The sequence below is a fragment of the Podarcis muralis genome, chromosome 15 (assembly GCF_964188315.1).
Source record: "Podarcis muralis chromosome 15, rPodMur119.hap1.1, whole genome shotgun sequence".
NCBI lineage: Eukaryota > Metazoa > Chordata > Lepidosauria > Squamata > Lacertidae > Podarcis > Podarcis muralis.
This window is the reverse complement of record NC_135669.1, coordinates 29635047-29655505: the sequence shown is the minus strand read 5'-3', so window position 1 is coordinate 29655505 and position 20459 is coordinate 29635047. Positions and strand designations below refer to the sequence as shown.

General features: G+C 49.1%; 1 protein-coding gene across 1 annotated transcript in view; it reads left to right on the top strand.

Annotated features, from left to right (window-relative positions):
• The window catches only part of BAZ1B (bromodomain adjacent to zinc finger domain 1B), a 28969-nt gene that overhangs the window by 2161 nt on the left and 6349 nt on the right, over nt 1–20459 (top strand). Inside the window, exons 2-16 of the mRNA XM_028708907.2 lie at nt 3765–3881; nt 4977–5121; nt 5779–5980; nt 7773–7894; nt 8124–8321; nt 9118–10777; nt 11577–11715; nt 12734–12891; nt 13497–13608; nt 14445–14543; nt 15324–15498; nt 16135–16323; nt 18402–18549; nt 18884–19031; nt 19420–19541. Of these exons, the coding sequence (XP_028564740.2) occupies nt 3765–3881; nt 4977–5121; nt 5779–5980; nt 7773–7894; nt 8124–8321; nt 9118–10777; nt 11577–11715; nt 12734–12891; nt 13497–13608; nt 14445–14543; nt 15324–15498; nt 16135–16323; nt 18402–18549; nt 18884–19031; nt 19420–19541 (3734 nt within the window). The remainder of the gene's footprint in view (nt 1–3764; nt 3882–4976; nt 5122–5778; nt 5981–7772; nt 7895–8123; nt 8322–9117; nt 10778–11576; nt 11716–12733; nt 12892–13496; nt 13609–14444; nt 14544–15323; nt 15499–16134; nt 16324–18401; nt 18550–18883; nt 19032–19419; nt 19542–20459) is intronic.

The following is a 20459-nucleotide window of genomic DNA, read 5'->3' as shown; positions in this document are numbered from 1 at the left end:
AATGGCCTTTGCCAGCCTGGCAGGCCAGCTTCCAGATGCTGCTGAACTACAATTCCCATCAGTCCCAGCCAACATGGCCATGTGATGCTGGGGATGATAGGACTTATAATATGAAACATCGAGGGCATCAGGTTGGCAAAGGATGAGTTAGATCAGATGGTTCTCTTGGTTTGATTCCTAGGATTAAATTATTTCTCCTAATTCTTGGTACTTTAAACGTTAGTGTGGTGTGGCAAAAATGACTGTTTAAGGCCCATTGGCTGCCATGTGCAGGGGCTTTCTCTGCATTCAACAAAATATTTGTGCTAGTGCTAACACAACTCATTTGTGCTGGTGCTAACGCAATTCGTGCTAACGCAGCCCCCTGCCTAAGAGCCTCACACTGTCCCATATGTGCTCAGGACTGTTGGGGGAACCTCCAGAATAGATTTAGGGGCTTGTGGTAGGAGGAGAGGGGGGGAACATTCAATTGCTGATGAAACATTCACCATAGCGCTGTGCTGACTATAACCCTGAATGTTGGAGCCAGCCTTGGGTTTAACTGGTATCTGTAGGTGTTGAGTTGCACGCAGGCTGAGCAGGGATAGAGCAGCTTATTGCTCATTTCTCCTGGGTTGTCAAGGTTGAAATCACATGAACCCCTCTGCCTGGCATAAGTAGACTGTCACTACTCCCCTCCCCCCCTTTTTCTTTTTGCAGCCTAGTCACTTTTGTGAGCTTATTTCCAATGTTGATTTGAGGCCTAGTGCCTGGAAAGACCTGGCCATACTGATGCAAGTTTTCAGTGTAACTTGTCCCTTTCTTCAGACACTTATTTTTTCAAATACTGTGTTAAAAGGTTATGCCTGACATGTGCTTGCCCAGGCCACTTAAAGATCTTTTTGATGACTGAGCAGAGATTTGAACGAGGTCTGCATCTAAGCCCACTGGTGATTGATGTGTAGTTCAAGGAAAGCTGCTATTTAAGAATTGATCACTACAATATTGTTTGCTGCTCTGGCTTCATCTTCTACATGCTTCCCTTTACACATGTTGCAGTTATTTTGATGTTTTTCAGACTTTGATGGAGATGGATTTTTGTCCAAGGTTAGCCAGCCAATGAGCTTAATAGCTAAGCAGGGAACTGAACTTGAATCTGCTGCCTCCAAATTTCTATTAAGTACATTGCTAGACCTACAGTAGATACCCATTTATTTTCTCCTATAAAATATAATTATCTCTGAAGTTTTAGGTCGAAGGTTGGTGTTGTGGGCATCTTAAAAGCCCAAAGAGCTGATTTTTATAGGCCTAAGCAATGAAATTTAGCATCCATACAAGGAAAAGCTTTGTTCCCCTCATCATTCTCGCTTCTTTGTCTTGTACCCAAGAGAGCCCTTTCCTCTGACCCAACCCTCTCCTCTTTTCTTTCTCTTTCTCTTTCTCTTTCCCCTCCCCCTCCCCAGTTCTGTCTGAACAGCCTGGGCTGTTCTGGTCATCAATGGTTGAGGTTCTTTTAGGAAGCAGGGCTGGTTTTTTGCAGTGTCTTGATGAATAAAGCAAGAGATTTGAGGTGGAAAGTGATTTCTCCAGAGTGGGATTTTCTGCTTTCTGTGTTTGTAACTTGTTTACTATCATGTGACCAGAAGTTGTTTTGTGAAACTGGAGCTCTTCAGCCTCTGTGCACAGATCTGACTGGATAAGGCAGAAGCGTGTCCACAGTAAACTCATAGTCCCCAGACCACTTCCTTTGGAGCAGCTCCTTCGGGCCTGGATTGCAGCTTGCATAACCCATTCATGCTAGCTTAATTCTACTGGAATCCTGTGGACTGTCTGCAATCTCTGTTTTATCATTAAAAAAAAATGCTTGCCACCGTGATGGGGGCAGCAGAGCAAAGTCAAGCATGATATAGAACCCTTCTGATGCAAACAAACAAAACAAAACAGAAAAAACTCATTGCAGGACACGAGTAGTCCCTGCCCCCACAGTGTGTTGGTGTTAAGGAAGTCCAAACCTCTGGTGAGGAGGAGCTTGAGTTAGCCAGATCCCTCTGCTGGCAGGAGGGCTGGCTTGTGGGGAGCATGCTTATTGAGTATGTGTTCAGGACCAATAGCCTTCCTGAGCTAGCAACAAAGACTGCCTGTCTTGATCCAGCTTCTTTCTGTCAGGAAAGCCCTTGGGATGAATCTGTACATGGGCTGCATAACTGCCAAGTGAGGTGACGGGGTGCCAGTCAGAAGAAGAGAATGTGATTGGCAGGGGAATCTCCTTGGTGAGTGTGAGATAAGCAGTCTGGAGCTGTCAGTTGGAGGGTGGTGCAAGGGCAACGACAGTGCACAGGTTGTTATACATCTTAGTGGCAAATTTGAGTGATATCAGTGAGTGGAATATGCTTTGGTGGGGTTACTTGCTATTAAACTAGCTGAGAATGCCTGCACTTTAGGAATCTAGGTGCGTTAGAATTCTGCACCAATGCAGGAAAAGTCACTTTCTGTGGGTTTTATCCTCCCCAATAGTATGTAGACAGCAACACCGGTGTTCATTATTTGCTTTCTTCACTATTCTAACCTTGGCTGTCCATCCCTCGATCAGCCCAAGGCATATAGTGCTAGCAAAGGCAACAGAGCTACATGTTTCTACTTTAAAAAGATAGGCTGTTGTGTGCATTGTCATATAAGGAGAGAGATTTGTTTGTCAGTAAGAGCTGAGTTTTATAAATGCAGCTTCTGTATGCCCTAGAAAAGAAGGATGACTCCTCTTGGTTCATCTTTTTCTGTAGCGTGACATGCTCCTGCAAGTCACCTCCAGGACGTCTTGCTAAATTACAGTTGTCTTTGCACACCTGTGTTGGCTTGCCCGAGTCCTCTCACTTTTGCCCCTTGGCTCTATAATTTAGAACACTTAGAGTCTGACTGTGGTGCACAGATTTGAATGCATCTGTGCTTTTCCTTTCACCATCTCAAATCTCCACACTTTCTTATCTGCTTTAAGGTTTTAAGTGATAAGGTTGTCAGCTATCATAAGCGAGTTGGTCTTCAATGGGCCTCTGGTCTGGTCAGCCACAGTTCTTGATCAAATCAGTAGAACGGAGAGCTTGGCTGTTGAATTGTGCAGAGTTCAAACATTGTTCTGCTTCAAGTCACTTTTCTCCAGCAACTCATCCTGGAGGTGTTTGTGGCAGTTAAGAGAAGTTCAGGTTGGGCTGTGGTGAATCCTGTTTGTCTGACAAGCATACAAAAAGTGTGACGTACACTTTGATAACAATTGTAGCTGTATACACGTCTTGGATTTGTTATAGTTGGTATACATGTTTTGGATTTGTGTTCACATAGTCCTCCGTCAGATGCCCAGAGTCAAATTATGGGCTCATGCATGCCTATCTCTCTCCCTGCTATCCCTCCTCTCATGGGCACAGATTCCTTCCCTTAATATTCTGCTTTGAGGTAGCTGTAGTTTGTTGGGAAATCTGGATTAGGTAAACAGTGCTGATGACAAATCTTTGTCTTTAAACTAAAATTGGAAAGCCACTTCAATGTGCGGTTTCCAGTTTGGTAGGGAAGCAAATTGTTTGTTTGGTGGCCAGATAAAGCGGCTCAAAAATATATCTGATGGTAGCAGTAAATAATAACACTTTGAAAAATATAATGGGAGCAACCAAGCACAGTATCAACAAGTAAATATATCTAATAAAAATAGTAATCACTCCATGCAACTTGTGTAAAGCAGTGCAGATAAACTGACAGCTGCCAATTAAACACGATGTTTTCCTGAGTTGTTGCTCCTTCAGAGAGTATGAAGCACGGCTGGAGAAATACAGCCAGCGAATATGGACCTGCAAAAGCACCGGAAGCAGCCAGCTGACACACAAAGAAGCCTGGGAGGAGGAGCAGGAAGTCGCTGAGCTGTAAGTAGCAGAATCCAAAGCATCTATTTTTAGAGACCAGGGCATGAGCCCTAAACGTAGGATGCTGGTTGTTTGGCAAGTGGCTGACTGTTGCTGTGAAAATCATCATCAGAAGTCTGAGTCAGCATCCAAAGAAGGATTGAACATCTTTCTCCACCTTGGTCCAGTATGCTTTATTTTTTAATTGGCCTTACTCTGTTAAGGACTCAAGGCAGTTATTGATCCGGTTGATATTATACTGCAGTTAAAATCAAATCCAGATGTGTTGCACAAAAATGCAGTAAGAATACCACTCTTTGTAATCATCTCAACGCTGTTCTAGAGGCTTTCTGGAAGATCTTCTCGTGCTGGATATTCATGTCAAAAAGCCACTCTAGGCACATTTCCCCCTTAGGTAACAGTTGCATGTTTGTTCAAGACATCCTTCTCTGCAAACCAGGCTCCCAAAGGGCCCAGTGTCTGAGATGAAAGTTCCTGACCTAACTCTGTCTCTTAGTAGATGGAAGTGGTGTGTTTGTGAGTGTTGGTCTGCAGGTGGAGCTTATGTCAAAAAGTTCCTGCACATAGAAATCTAGCATATCAGGAAAAATACAACTTGCCTCCACTCAGAACAAGGTTCTATGAGCCTCTGCTTGCAGTCTCAGTGGGGTAATATTGAGAAGCAGGTTTATTAGCTCATCTGCTGTTTGTGAGAATTAGACCACAAACTTTTCACCTTGTCCTCAACCTGTCTTTTGATAGATTGACTAAATCTTCCTACTCAAGTTTTACAATTGTCTATCAGAGCAGGCAGAGTGTTGCAGGCTTGTACAGTTCCCTTGATATGTACAAGTTTTGTACCAGAGAACTGCACACAGCTTCACTAACATCTTTCCCTCCCCCTTATCTTGGAAGTTGCATGGCAGCTTCCTATGCCATGGTCGATTTTGTCATTCTTAGCTGACATTGCTGATAGAGGGATTTGTGAATTGCTTCATGAAAGTAGCTTCCACTGTTGGCTGCTGATTCTGTGAGTTTACTGTTGTCCGTTTTGTAGTAGTTGCCACTTAAATGGAATGTGTTATATCCCCCTCTCTCTTTTGATGATATTTTTAGCTTGAAGGAGGAATTCCCAGTTTGGTATGAGAAACTTGTCCTGGAAATGGTTCATCACAACACAATTTCCTTAGAAAAACTGGTAGACACTTCCTGGCTGGAGATCATGACCAAGTTTGCTGTGGGAGAAGAGTGTGACTTTGAGGTAAGGCCCCGGCTTGAATGGACCAGGGTATCCAAGGCTATTTCTCTTTTCTGGGCCTACTTGTTCTTATGCACCTTCTGCCATCATGTCCAAAAGGTGGAATACTCTTTCCCCACCTCCAAACTGATGTAATTGGTTTCCAGAGGAATTTCAGTGTAATTATTAGATACAACATACCTGGAAAGAGGGAAGAGGGTACAGGTTACCTTGGAACAGGTTCCTCTTCCAGTCACGTGGCTGGAACAAGTGACCAGTTATCTCCTAGAGGGCATCTTTTGGGTGAACTCAGGTGCCATGTCTTGTTCAGTGACTGCAAGCAAACCTCTACAAGAGTTCTATAAAAGCCATTGCTGGGCTTCAACTGTGGATGGCTGCTGGGTTTTGATCTGTTTAGTGCTTCTTTTAAAACGTGTATTTGCACTGTATTTTAATTTTGCATTAGTAGATTGTCATACCATCTTGACTATTCCAGCCATGCACAAGGGGGTGTGGGTGGTAAACTTAGCCTTGCTCCAGGTGACTAGCAGCTCCCCGCCACCCCCAACTGCATGCATGAACCCCCCAGTGTCACCATTTTGTAAGCAGCTCTATGAATCTAGTCATGTGTTCACTTTGGGCCTCCCTACCAGTTCTCATCGGTTTCCCTCTTCCCATCAGGTTGGGAAAGAAAAGGTGCTGAGAGTGAAAGTAGTAAAAATCCATCCTCTGGAGAAGGCGACAGATGAAGAGGCACCTGAGAAGAAAGCCGACGGGGCCTGTGATTCGCCATCCAGTGACAAAGAAAATTCCAGCCAAGTGGTTCAGGACAACCAAAAGGAGTTGGCACCGAAGGAAGATGACAGCCGGAGAGAGAGTCTGAGTGAGTAGCAAGCCACGCCCTGGCCTGAGGGATGTTGGTAATCCACTATCTTTTATCTGGGTAGTACAGGCTGCCTTCAAAAGATCTATTGGTTACCCAGGTGGGGGGGGGGTTGCTGATCTCCCTCCCAGGTTTTCCCAGATTGCTTTGGAGAGACAGTCTATCTAGACGACAGGTGTCTTTGGTCTGCTGGTGACACCCAACTTGCTCTCTGTTTTGACTAAGTCAAGGCCTCCAGTGTCTGTCATTGTAGGACTGATACTTAGTTGAAGAAGCATTAGGAAGCCCCCATTCCCTTTGCTATGGGTCACTGTCCCTGTGCTGCAGCCTTTTTTAATGAGCGTGTCTGAAGGGTGTTGCCTTTGGTCTTGCCACTTCTGTATTAATAATCCACTTGATTGCCCTTTGGGTCAGATAAATGGAGCATTCCGTGGAAAAAGGCAGTCATAGTTGTGGTCGTAGCTTAAATATGGTATGCAGGTAGATCCTTTGTGTAGCGTTTCATGGGAAGTAGTTCCATTGGCTGGTGTTTTATGCCCATGCTTTCTCCAGCAGCTTCTTCTATAGATTCTAGTTAATGTGCTTTGCTGTAGGAAGTTTTTACAAACAAATAAGGTGCATTGTGTGGTTGGACAGCGGAAACATTTCAGGTATGCTGTTCGCAAGCAGGGAAACTTATAGACGGAAGCCAACTAACTTGTCACGTTCTTTGATTAAGTCTCAGTGTACTAACTGAGCATACTTAAGGGTTTGCAAGCAGCAACAAACAACATCACTGGTGGTGCCCAAGGAAACTGTCTTTCAGAGATCCTGGCTCCTTTCCAAAATTAGGGGTGCTCTGCCCTGACTTTTATAGTTCACACATTTAAAATATTCAGTAGCGGTGCATATGCTACCTTTATGTGCCTCCATTGGAATAAAGTCAGTGGTCTTTGTGCAGGCAGAAATAGTGTGCACATTGGAGCCTCCCCATGTACAAGATTCTGCTAGCGGGCTGCCAGTCCTCTTTCCCTTGACAACATAAAACACATTACTTGCTAGAATGATGGCCATCTCCTCTCATAATACTCAAACTTGGGATCACCTAATGAAATTGATTTATAGAACATTTGCGGGGGGGGGGGGGGGAATGATGCAATTCACAAGAGTCTGCTGCTGCTACAGGGTGCCTTTAAATGCTAAATCTTAATGCAATATTGTAATTTAATGCTGGTATTTTATTTTTATTGTTCTGCTGTGTCTTCTTTCGTTGCGTTTTTTTTGTTCTGTTCTATAAAAACACTTCACAGGAGAGATAGATGGCAGCTCTGAATGCCATAAGATGTGGTGGCAGTGACAGCAGCTCCTAACCTTAGACGGCTTTCTAAAAAGCTCAATTAGACAAATTCATAGAATAGCTTAGGTCTGTTTCCTGCAGTGGCTGATTGGAGCTCCCATGTCCAGAAGCTAAATACCAGGAGCTGGAGACCAGCAAGGGGGAGGCTGTTGCTTCTGGGCCCTGTTTGGGGGCTTCCAGTGGTATCTGTAGATGCAGGATGCGGAGTTGTGGATGGACCTGTAGTTTAATCCTGCAGAGGGCACTTGGTATTAATCCCCCTTTAGAAACATCCCTGCCTGCTCCTTCGGTATTGGATGGTGTGTGTCTGTTCCTTGGCCATCTGTGCTTTTGTTGCCCCTCAGTACTGCATTTCGGATTAGTCAGCCTAGGCCTTTTGGGGCATGTTGTGCTGCTAACACACTCTCTCTCTCTCTCTCTCTCTCTCTCTCTCTCTCTCTCTCTCTCTCAATGCAGGTGACCGGGCGCGTCGATCTCCTCGGAAGCTTCCTACTTCTCTGAAGAAGGAAGAAAAAAAATGGGTCCCTCCAAAGTTCTTACCACACAAGTATGATGTCAAGCTGCAAAATGAAGACAAGGTGAGGGAGTTAGAGTGCAGTGAGAGAGAATTAAGGGTCCTTGACTGCCCGTTGGTGAGGAGGAGGAGGTGGCTGGTTACGGTATCAGCACTGCTGCGAGGTCAGGAGCAATTAAAAGTAACTGTTTCTATTTTAAACAGTGGTACTTAAGTACAGTGGCAGGCTGTGGGCTGACTGCCACAAGCTGAGGAATAGAAGAGTCTAAAGGCTTGTTTCTTTGTCTCCCTAGATCATTAGCAATGTGCCAGCAGACAGCTTAATTCGCACAGAGCGGCCGCCAAACAAGGAGATTCTGCGCTACTTCATTCGTCACAATGCACTCCGGGCTGGAACAGGAGAGAATGCTCCTTGGGTGGTGGAGGATGAGTTGGTGAAGAAATATTCACTTCCCAGCAAGTTCAGTGACTTCTTGCTTGACCCATATAAAGTGAGAAATAAGGCAAAATCTGTCTTGGGTTGTGAGTTGGGAAAAGGACAGGAGTCTCTGTTGATGCATAATGGTGACTTTTTGGGGAGGCAGTGTTAGCAAGGGTGAATCTTAGCTCCACAGCAAGCCCTTGCCAGTCATCAGGTGCCAAAGGGATGGTCCTGGTTTGGCTCAGACTTGACCCTCCATTGCCTTCCATGTGGTCTGCCTGCACTGGAGACACCAAGCTGGCCTGCCTCCATCTCTGCAGTGTGCCTTCCCTTCCCTGTGACTGCTGTGTGCAGATGTCTTCCAAGGAGGAGTGCATTTGGGACTCCAGATCCACCTCTTTTGTACTTCTGCAAACCTCAAGGTTTCCCCAACCATCCTTATGCCTCCCTCATGCCAGGTTTTGCAGTTAATATGTACAATATGTGCTTAAAACCATGGAGTGTGCATTGTGTCTCATACGTTTTGCAGCTGGGTGACTACTGTAATCCTAGAGCATGTTTTTGGCTAGGTGGGATATGTAGAACAATATATGTTGCCTACAACATGCTCCAGGTGATATTGAGGGATGCTGTTGACTGCACGGTGGAAAGGGCAGTTTCTCTAGAAATGTATGTGGTTGTCCCTTTCTGCATCGCTAGCATTCAGGAGCACTTGAGGCTCCAAAGCAGCCTCAAAAGTTCTGTTGACTTTTGAGCAGCACATTGAAACAGATCCCCAGTTAGATTTTCCAACCTATCCCTTTCCTCCCTTGTGTTTCTTTTCCCCCCAAGACTAAAATTTACCTTTGCTTCTTCTTCAATTCCAGTACCTGACGCTCAATCCCTCGACCAAGAGAAAGAGCACATCGTCCCCTGATCGGAAGCCTTCCAAAAAGCCTAAATTGGACGGCTCTGCTCCAGGTCAGGGGCTAAGCCCCTCTCTGTGGTGCAGTGTGCACTTGAATAAGTCTATTATGGGCTCTCCGCTGAAAGTCAAGAACTCCAAGATCCCCACGGAGGAGCTGGAGGAGGTGATGAAGATGATGTCTGCTGGGAAGCTTGGCAACTTCAACAAGAAACGACAGAGGAATAAGAAGCTGCTGAATGGGCAGAAGGCTACTGGGAAGTCCCGCTCCCCCAGGAAGGACTCCAAGATGAAAATGAAGCAGATGACACTGCTGGACATGACGACCAAGGGCACCCCCAAGGTGTCGCGAGCGCCTCGGGGCTCAGGAGGAAGCCCCAGGTCCTCTGGCAAGCCCAAGCACCTCCCACCCGCAGCTCTCCACCTCATTGCCTACTACAGAGAGAACAAGGACCGTGAGGACAGGAAGAGTGCCCTCTCCTGCATCATATCCAAAACCGCCCGCCTGCTCTCCAGCGAGGATCGTGCCCGCCTTCCCGAGGAGCTGCGGGGGATTGTGCAGAAGCGCTTCGAGCTCCTTGAGCACCGGAAAAACTGGGCCTCCATGACTGAGGATCAGCGGAAGGAATACTTGAAGAAGAAGCGGGAGAAGTTGAAGGAGAAGCTGAAGGAGAGAGCCAGGGAGCGGCGGGTGAAGGAGATGATAGAAAAGTTGGAGAAGCAGAAGCGCTACGAGGACCAGGACATCAAAGGGAACAACCTGCCCACCTTCAGGCTTGTGGACACTCCTGAGGGACTCCCCAACACCCTCTTTGGGGATGTGGCCATGGTGGTGGAGTTCCTCAGCTGCTATTCAGGGCTGCTGCTGCCAGACGCTCAGTACCCCATCACGGCCGTCTCCCTCATGGAAGCCCTGTGTGCTGAGAAGGGGGGCTTCTTATACTTGAACAGGATCCTGGTCATTCTCCTGCAGACCCTGCTGCAGGATGAGATTGCGGAGGACTACCGTGAGCTGGGCATGAAGCTGTCGGAGATCCCCCTCACCCTGCACTCTGTTTCTGAGCTAGTCCGCCTGTGCCTGCGCAAGTCAGATGTGCAGGAGGAGAGCGAGGCCTCAGAGAACACGGAGGAGAACAAGGACCTGGCTGCCTTTGAGGACAACGAGGTGCAGGATGAGTTCCTGGAAAAGCTTGAGACCTCAGAGTTCTTTGATCTGAGTTCTGAGGAGAAGCTGCAGATCCTCGCTGCCCTCTGCCACCGGATCCTGATGACCTACTCTGTGCAGGACCACGTGGAGTCCAAGCAGCAGATGTCAGCTGAGCTGTGGAAGGAGCGGCTGGCCATGCTCAAGGAGGAGAACGATAAGAAGAGGGCGGAGAAGCAAAAGCGGAAGGAGATGGTGGCCAAGAGCAAGGAGAATGGCAAGGAGGAGAGCAGCTATACAGGGAAGGGGGAGAAGAAGAAAGGAGAGGCTGTGGCAGCAGTGGCAACAGAGAAAGGGGTGAAGACGGAGCCACGGGTGGAGTTAGAAGCGGAAGACATGATCAGCGCCGTCAAGAGCAGGAGGCTACTGGCCATGCAGGCCAAGAAAGAGAAGGAGCAGCAGGAGATGCAGATGAGAGGTAATGGTGATTCAAGGCCCAGAAATGCCACTGTGGAAAGAGAGGAGAGGCTGTAAGCTCCTGTTCCTGCTGAACCTCTGATTCCAACCTCTGCAGTGGAACCCCTAGGGAAGAGGTTGGGTGGGTGGGTGGAGTTTGTGGAGAGGGATTCCCACTGCTGCTCAACATTGGTGGAGGCCTGTGCTCCACTGATGTCACAACAGGCAAATCTGAGCTATCTGTGTAGGTCTTCACCAGAAGCATTTTGTTCATAGAGGCCCCCTGGGCCAGGAATTCCCAGGTTTGGTTGTTGCTGTCATGCCCATCCTGCCCCTTAAAGCCTCCAGTCCTGACACCCAAGCACTGTCAACATTTGCATAGTGACTGCCCTTTGCTCAGTCCCCTTTTAAGTGTGGGTTGGTGGTGGTAAGTCCCCTGGGGGCTGTTTCACCTGCTCAGTATCTCAGCATTTGATGTCTGTAGCTGAAGGTGTACCTGTGTTCCATGGGACGCTGTGGTGCACTGGAACTGGATAGTTTGGAAGTTCTGACCAGCTCTCAGAGCCCCAGCCCCATGCATTTTCAATTGGCAGGTGTTCCATCTGTGAACCAACCCTAGGTTTGGTTGCTTTTCTCCACCCCCCCCATACAAAAGTGTGTGTGAATGCTTCCCTGATTGAACCAATGTGTGTTTCCTGATTGGCTCTTAATTGAAGGAAGAGATAGAGCCCTCTTATGAGAGAGCGAGTTAGTTTCTCACCAAACTTTAAAGGTGCAAGAGCTCACACGGCTGGGTTTTCTTCCTTTTTCTTCCCCACCAGTGAAGCTTGAAAGAGAGGCAGAAGAGGAGAGAATCCGCAAGCACAAAGCTGCAGCTGAAAAGGCCTTCCAGGACGGCATTGCCAAAGCCAAGCTGGTCATGCGCAGGACACCTATTGGCACAGACCGTAATCACAACAGGTAAGGGTGAGGAATGGAGAATCTGGCTGTATGGCAGTTGGGAAGCTCCCTGGATGGACCATTTGGTTGTGTGGCCCAGTGGGGTGGGGAGCCTGAGGCCCTCTAGATGTTGCTGGACTCCCAACTCCCAGCAGCTAGCCTGCTCCAGTGATCAGGAATGATGATGAGAGCCGGGAACTCAACCACATTTGGAGGGCTGCAGGGGAGAGCCCATCCCCGGGGGGAGAGGTAAGAAGTGCAAGTTCTGAAGTGCAAAAGTCACTACACAAGAGCCCTGGAGGCAGAGAGCACATGGGGATCGATGATGGTTAGTCCGTGGTTAGCCAATGTGGGGCCCTCCATATGTTGCTGGAGTCCCATTCCTCAGCATTGACCATGGGTAGCTGGGGCCAATGGGAGTTGGGATCCAGCCACATCTGGGGGACCACTCCTCTGATTGGCAGCAGCTCTCCAGGGTTTCTTTAGTCAGATCATCATAGGAGCACAGGAAACTGCCTGATATCAAGTCAGAGAATTGATCCATCTAGCTCAGTATTGTCTAAGCTGACTGGCAGTAATGGCTCTTGATGTTTTGGTGGGATGGGTCTCTTCCAGCCCATGTGGAGATGACAGGGATTGAACCAGTGATCTTGAGCATGTAAAGCAGTTGCTCTTTTCACTGAGCTACATGGACCTTCTCTGTAGTCGAAGGAGGAGGCTTTTCTTCCCTTTGCTTCTGCTCGTTTCCCTGCTGCTGCTGCTTGAGACACCCATGTCTCTGCTTTGCAGCCTGCTCACTGCTTGCTCTGTAACTTCAGCTGGGTTCCTCCTGCCAGCAAGTTGCTGACCTTCCTGCATCTTGGTCCTATAAGGCACCCTCCTAAAGACTGTTATTAGTCATCACAAGTACTGTACTGCCAGCATTCTGCAGCCTATGCTTTTTCCTCGGTTTCCTGGGCGTTTCTTGGCAAAGCTGCTAATCTCATAATGAGATGTGCCTCTCTCACACAAAGATCTGGCATCTTTCTGGTCTCTCTAGGTATTGGCTGTTCTCTGATGAAGTTCCCGGGCTGTTCATAGAGAAAGGCTGGGTACATGATGGCATCGACTATAACTTCATGCCTCCCCACAAAGAGGAGGACGACGATGAGGAGGAAGAGGAGGAGGAGGAAGAGGACGACGACTACCACCAACAAGGCAAGGCTGACCATTCTCACAGGTTCTTGGTGAAGTTGCTGGATGTATTGGGCGGCATTCGTCTTGGAGTTGACCCATTAAAATTAAAGAACATGGCTAAGTTAGGACCATTAGTTTCAGTGGGTCTACTCAGAATAAATCAGATGAATATCACTTGCTATATTTGAGAGTATGAGTTGCTGAATTTCTCAGCAAGAAAAAAAACTGAAGCAAGTTAATCATTAAGCAGCCCTTAAATTGTCCTCCGTGGCCTGTGAAACAGCTGCCTCCATTTGGTGGGGAAGCAGGTGCTAGGGCTTCGCTGGGCCTTTGTTCACGTCACTGGAGGCCAATCCCTGTCAGCCAGCTATTCATTTTCTTGTGCTGGACAGGTTGCTCGAAGCCATGTAACAAAGTTGTGCACTAAGCAACCACCCAGGAGCAACTGGCATGTTATTTTAAAGTAAGAGCCCATAGAGCAGCATTCTGTAGAAGACTTCTCTTATTTAGGGGCCCGAGTGCTCAGTTGACTTGCCTTGCCTCTGGAGTGCTCAAAGGAAGCTGTGGGCAAATGATGACGATGACAGTGGGGCTCCTTGTTCACTGTGTGTGTGTGTTGCTTGCAGACACTCAGGAGAGCCTGGTGGAGGGCAGCGTCTTGAACACTCCGCAGGGCGCCCTACTCATCCCGGAAATCCCTGTGGAGACCACGGCACCCAAGCAGGGACAGAACCTGTGGTGAGACTTGCTCTTGGCAATGGAGATGTGTGGGTTCTTGCCCACCTGTAAAATTGGGGATTTAGAGGTGGGGGGAGCAGGCAACAGCCGGGAGGCTCCCTTGCACATGGCATCTTCAAAGGAGGGCCAGGCAGCAGCCCTCCTGGCTTGCAGAAGTGCAACCTGGACTTTGCCAATAGGCCTGCTGCATCCCATTGCATTTGATACCACTCTCATGTGGTGAAATGGTTCCACTATGTGTTACATTTGCTTTGATCGGTTAACTGCTGTATGCTTGAAGCTTCTCAGCTACACAGCTGAGCCTTGGCAGGAAGGCTTCTGGAATCTGCTCTGTACAAAGTACTCAGTACTGCAGGGTACAAGTTCTGTTAATTAAACTATTGTTTAAAGATGGCTAGAGAGCTGTGTAAAATGTAGGACTCACAGCCCCACCCTTGAGGGGGTGTCAGATTGACAGCTGGGCCCCTCTCTCCAGCTGAGCTGTTCGGTTTTGACATCCCATGCTGATGTGCCTCTTGACCAGCAGGGGGCAGTAATAGAAGTCCTGTTTGTGCAATGAGTCATGACCACATTCCCTAGCTTATGGTTTAGCATTTAGTCCCTCTTTTGCTTCAGGAAAAATGGCAACCCAGAACATTTAAATTTACAGCAGCTTGGTGTGAGAGTTGAATGTGGTCTTCTCTGATTGAAACATGTTTAAACGATTTGAAGACTTTGTTAGTGGCGTGGGCTGGTGAGAGACTGGGTTATGGGTGCCCACCTGTGTCTTGGGGTGAGTTTTATTTTCCTGCCTGCTGAGAGTGGCATTGAGTAAGGTGTCTGGTCTCCTCCTCCAGGTTTCTCTGTGACAGCCAGAAGGAGCTGGATGAGTTGCTGGCCGCCTTGCACTCGCAGGGGATAAGAGAGAGCCAGCTGAAGGAGCGACTGCAGAAGAGGTGAGGCCTCATGGGCTGTTTTTTGAGTATTGTGGAGCAGTGTCCCTGGATGCTGGTCAGGCAAGGGAGGGAGAAGAAGTTGGCATTTGATGCCAGGATCGTTTCAAGGGCTGGGAAGAGCAGTTTGGAGGAGTGGGGTGTTGCTGTTTTTTGAAGCCATCAGGTCACCTCTGTGTTCTTTTTTGCGGCTTTTCTCCTTACGCAATGATCCTTTTCGTGGGGTTTGGGATTTACAAGAGCACAAATCTTTCACATCTTGGACAAATGTTTGTGGATGGATAAAATTACTGAGTGGGTTTGCTGGTGTTGCTGCAAGTGTAGACTTTTAGGCGCCTTAGTGCTTTTAACAAACATTGTACGTAACAATGCAATTGCAGCACCACATGAGTGATCCTTTATGGGCCATTGTATACTTCTGGACAAGACTGTGGAAGTATTTAAAAATTCTTTTAGGCACCAGCATTAAATCAACCCCTAAATTTCTGAGCATCAGTGTAAACCAGTGGTTTGGCCCAATGAGCTCACACTGCTGATTCAGAATGGCAAATAAGCATTCTCATGCTTGGAGTGTGTGTCAAAATACAAACCTTCAGGCTATAGAGCTGGATAGTTCTGCAACCCTCATAAAGTACCTGAGCATCGTCTATGTCTGAGGACCCTTGCTTAGGCTAGATACCGCTTCTGTAGAACTCGGAAGGTAACAGAGCATCTCCAAAGGCCCTACCTCATGAGAGAGACAGTCAGCTATACATAATGACCATATATTGTCTCCTCTCCCAGATATCAGGACATCACTCATTCCATTCACTTGGCTCGGAAGCAGAACCCAGGTCTGAAGTCTTGTGATGGCAACCAGGAACTGTTGAACTTCCTGCGCAGTGACCTCATCGAAGTGGCCACCCGGCTGCAGAAGGGAGGCCTGGGATACATCAACGAGGCAGAGTTTGAAGCCAAGGTGAGCACTAGCATTGCAAGAGGTGGGTGGCTTAACAGTAATCAATCACCCAGGCAGGGCTTCTGAGCTTGGAAGCAGCTGTTAAGTGTAGTCTTGCTGGCACTGGGACTTGGCTTCCGGGCATCCCTTTGGGTGGGCCACATAGCCCTGGGCTAGCTCTTTGCTTTGAAGTCCAGAAGCTCCTACTATTAAACTGTCTTCTGAAGGGTCATGATCACTGGTGGTACCTAAAGCCAACAGCATTGGGAGACTTGCTTTGAATTGGGGCAGTGGTGAAGGATCTGCCTTCTAGGAGCTGGGGCATATTCCTGGTCCCTTGCTAACCATGGGGTAGGCAGACTTTTGAGTTTGTAGCAGAGTTGAAGCCCTGATGAACCTCGGGAGTTGCTTACTGATACACTCAGACAAAACAGTGCAATGTGCCACTGGCTGGGTTGGCTGGGGGAATGTCTCCAGGCCAGGCAAGACTTCTGAGGTCCCTGCTCTTCCAGCACAGAGAGGCTGTATCCACGTTCTTGCCAGTTATCCCATCTGGGGAGCTCTCCTCTTAGTTGCCTGGATAAATTAGAGCTGCAAAGCCCCTCTGCACACGAGAAGGGGATCATAATAAGAATGTGTTTGTGCCTTTTTGATCAGGTTTGCACACTGGAGAGCCTGAAGGATTTCGGGGAGTGCGTGGTTGCCCTCCAGGCCAGCGTTATTAAGAAGTTCCTGCAAGGCTTCATGGCCCCCAAGCAGAAGAAGAGAAAACATCAAGGCGGGGAGGATGCTATTGCCAAGGCAGAGGAGGTGGATGAAGAGAAGAGGGTGGCGGAAGAAGCCAAGGTCTGGATCAGGACAGATAAAGTCGGATGGAGGGAGGATGGGCAGAGAAGCTTGGGCAGCTGCCATGAAACTGTCGCTGCTCCTGCAGGTTGCAGGCATGGATGAGAATAGGGGTGAAGGGATGAGGGCAAAGGCCTTTGCTTCCTTGCCAGAATTATGGCAGGGAAGATGCTTTCTCCCCTGTCAAACCAAACAAAGAGGAAGAAGCAGCTGCTGCCAGCTGAGCCTTCTGGAAGAACAAAACTGACTCCAATTCCTGAACATCTTACCTTGAAATAAATTGGGGGTGGGACTTGCTTCCAGGTAGGCTTGATGAGTGTTGGGTTGCAAAGGAGCTAATTCTCTGTTCTGAATGGAGAAACTTTCCATTGCCAGCAGCTGTTTTTCTTTGGCTCTGCGGCTCCTGTGAGCTTCCTGGCCCACCTTCTATTTGTTTCTCATCCTCCCTATTGGGCCATTGGTGGTAACAGACAGTATCCAGATGACCAATGGAAACACTGTGTGGATAGAGGCCAGGCCAACGGGTCAGAAGGGCAAACTGCAGCCCATCAGGCTCTTGGGTGGCCACTTGGCCCCAAGGCTGCCCTCTTCCCTGTCCTGGTTCCTGGACAACAGGTGATGGATGGCCTTGAATTGGCCTCATTTTGAGACAGACACTTCTGTCCCCTTGGCCATAAATGCCGCACCTTTATGGCTGACAGATCCCAGTGTTGGGGTGTCTTGCAACTCTTTGTGTTTTGTTTGGTGCTTACTGTCTGCTGCCCAAGGTAGATTGCTGGGCATTGCAAAAGGTTCTCATTCGACAAGACAGGCAAGGGCAGTTAGTGCTACTGGGGAAGCCCACTCTGGGCCTCCTGTGTGCCCTTTGGCCCTTGTAGCAGTGGGCATTTCTCTGCCTTTTTCTTCCCTTTTGTATTACCAACTGGGAGCAGATGCCTTTGGTTGGGGCAGTGAGTCACCTGAGGGAAAAGCCCTCCCTCCCCCACCCCAGTTTTATAGTGCCTGGGAAGCCACACGGGAAGCTTGATGCTTTCTCCAGTGCCTGGATCTGCTGCAGGTTTATCTTGGCCCATCATCTTAGCAGCCGAACTCTGGGAGGAGCTTCTTGGAAAGCTGATGTGTCTGAGAAGGCCCTGGGCACATTCCGGGGGGAAAACAGACAGGCTGATCAGGCTCCCAGCCTTCCCCAACGCCTTGGCTGCTGCCTCTTGCTCCAGGTACTGAACCTGGGAGCCATGAGGAGGGAATTCTAGACTGGGGCGAGCAAGCCGCTGTTTTTTTAGGTGTCCCATTCACACTGCACTTCCTCTGATTCAGTGGGAGGGGAATGTGCAACTCTGCAGAAATCCAGGTTTTGCTTGGCTCCTGAACTGCTGTTAGCAGCAGAGCTCAGCCATTCCCCCTGAAGCTCAACGGCCCTAACTAGGAGTAAGCAAACTGATGCGGTGAGCTTTCCCACTGCTGGTGCAGGAAAATAGGGCTGAGGGGTGGGCACAGTGGTTGTGGACAAGCGCCCCCCCCCCCCCCCCCCGTTTATCTGGCTCTTGATAGCTTCTGTCACAAAGGGTAGGTGTTCTGTCTGAGTGGAGCTTGGGCTAGAACCTGACGTGCCTACATAGTTGTGACCCCTGAAGACATTCTAGACATGAGGACTTCTTCCTTGGGGCTGGGGGCTGCTGCCACCACTTGCCCCCTAGGCATCACCTCTGGGCTTGTCCAGGGCACCAGGTTGTCCAGGGCACTAGGTGCCACTAGAGGGCAGGCCAGGCTCTTCTCGGGCTCCAGGCCCTGAACTTTGCCTCTCCAGCTGTCCCTGCAATTAACAGCTAAAGTTCTCGGCTGTTTGTTTTTCCTTGATGGACAAGGATTTGGTTTGGATTTCAAAGTCAAGAATGCAGCCCCCAGTTTCAGGCTGGCTGTGTGGGATATGTTGAGCAAGGCTTGTGGGCCCCTGAGCTGGCGGTTGGGCAGGGGGTGGGGGTGGAGGAGAGGAATGTGTGCTGTCGCCTGAATGGCAGCTGCCAAAAACCCCAGGGAAGGGCCGAGAATGCCTCTTGAGCTGCCTCCTCTGCCCCCAGGTGGCTTCCGCCCTGGAGAAGTGGAAGCTGGCCATCGGGGAAGCGCAGACCTTCTCGCGCATGCACGTGCTGCTGGGCATGCTGGACGCCTGCATCAAGTGGGACATGTCGGCCGAGAATGCCAGGTGCAAAGTCTGCCGCAAGAAAGGTGCGTGTGCCAGGCCTGTGATGTGGTCAGTGCTTCCTCTTTTATGACATGGGGGGGGCCTTCCTCCCAAAGGCTGTTGTAGCCACAGCATCATGCTGGCTTTTGATATCCCCTCCGCTCCCAAATGGGGGGGGGGGCAGTGAGGGCCCCTTGCAACAACAATCCCTTTCTGGGTCCTTTCAGAGCAAGCATTTGGATCCTGCCATCCTCCCAGGGCCAATGTTTGCCCTTCACAGGTGTGAGCCCAGCAATTTCAGTGGGCCTACTCTGACTAGTCTCCTACCTGAGCTTCATTTCCCTCCCTTGATCATTCTGTCTTTCTACTCTCTGCTAGGTGAAGATGACAAGCTCATTTTATGTGACGAGTGCAACAAGGCCTTCCATCTCTTCTGCCTGAGGCCGGCCCTCTACGAGATCCCTGAAGGCGAGTGGCAGTGCCCAGCTTGCCAGCCTTCTGTTGCCAGGCGCAGCTCCCGGGGCAGGTGAGGTTTCTTCTGCTGGTTAGGAAGGGGCAGCTGGCCTCAGTGTGGGCTTTGCTCCTCTCTTAAGGTCATGGTAAAGCATCCCTGGAAGTTGGGATGGATGGGCTGGCCACATCTATCCAGGCCAGGCCTTTTTCCTGCCAGCCCCAGGTGGGAAAGCTGAATGCAATTCCAAAAGACATGTGCGTGTTCCCCAGTTTAGGAGAATTGGATTCTGAGGCTGCTTTTGGCTTGGGCTGCTAGCAAGCAAAACCCACCTCAAGCTGACATGGCACAGCAAGGGAAAACAAGGTGGCCCCTTGCAGGACAGGGCTGCTGAGGCCTCTGGTCTACCACAGCCTTTGAGGAAGCAAACTCCTGATTCTAGTGTGTTGAACCTTCCCTGTAGAAACTATGCTGAAGACTCTGTGGAAGAGGAGAGTGATGCTGGGGAGGAGGAAACCGATGAAGAAGACGACGATGAAGGGGAAGAGGAAGAGGAGGAAGACTATGAGGTGGCTGGATTAAAACGTACGTACTTTTTCTCTCCCCCACAAGTGGGCAAACCTTCAGCCGGTGGAGATTGAAGGGATCCTGTGTTGCCACAGAAGGGCAAAAATGTCCTCTTCCTAAATCTGGCATGACTGGCGGGCAATTCTGGGCTAAGGAGCTGCCTGCCAATGCCACCAAGCCATCAACAGCATTATTGGTGAGGGGGTGTTTTCTGGCTAATCACTGGATTGCTTGAGGCAGGACCACTAGCCAAACTGGACTTTGCCATGCGCTGGAAGGAGGTCTGTCCTGGGTTTCCCACTCAATCCCATTCCTGAAATTGCAGGGCCCTCTTTCCTGTCTCACCCAGCAATGCTTCACTTGGAGCGGTGAGGTGGAGGTAGAGACGGGGGTCTGAATTCAAACTGTGTGCAGTCAGAGTGGCTAAGGGAGCAAGGCTGGAATTTTTGGAAGCAGGTGGAAGTGATCAGCATTGTTAAAAAGTGCCATTATGTTTCTAATCGGAGCAGCCTTTGGTGGTGGAAATGTTTGAGGGCTGCAACCTGCATCCCAACATTCTTGGGCTTGGGGATTTTCCGGACTGTGTAATACTGTACAGAAGCAATTGAGATGTCACTGATGTGCAGGCCTGCCCTTTGACTGGAGCAGAAATGCTATGACAGGCTCATGCAAGCTTCTGAAATGCCAGCAGCGGATGATTTCACATGCCCTGGATTGCCGCAGAGGTGTTGCAGCAAGAGGACTGCCCCAGGCAGTTTCCCCTTGCTGTGTTGTCCGAAGTTGCCATATTTCCATCTATACTAAGGCTTGGCTATTAGCACAGATGTCAGAAAGCTGACTTAGGCAGAACCAAATTATTGTGTTGGACTTCAGAGCTTCAGCAATGGTGAATGTGTTGCACTTCTCCCTTAATACCTTTTAGCTGACGATTCAGCT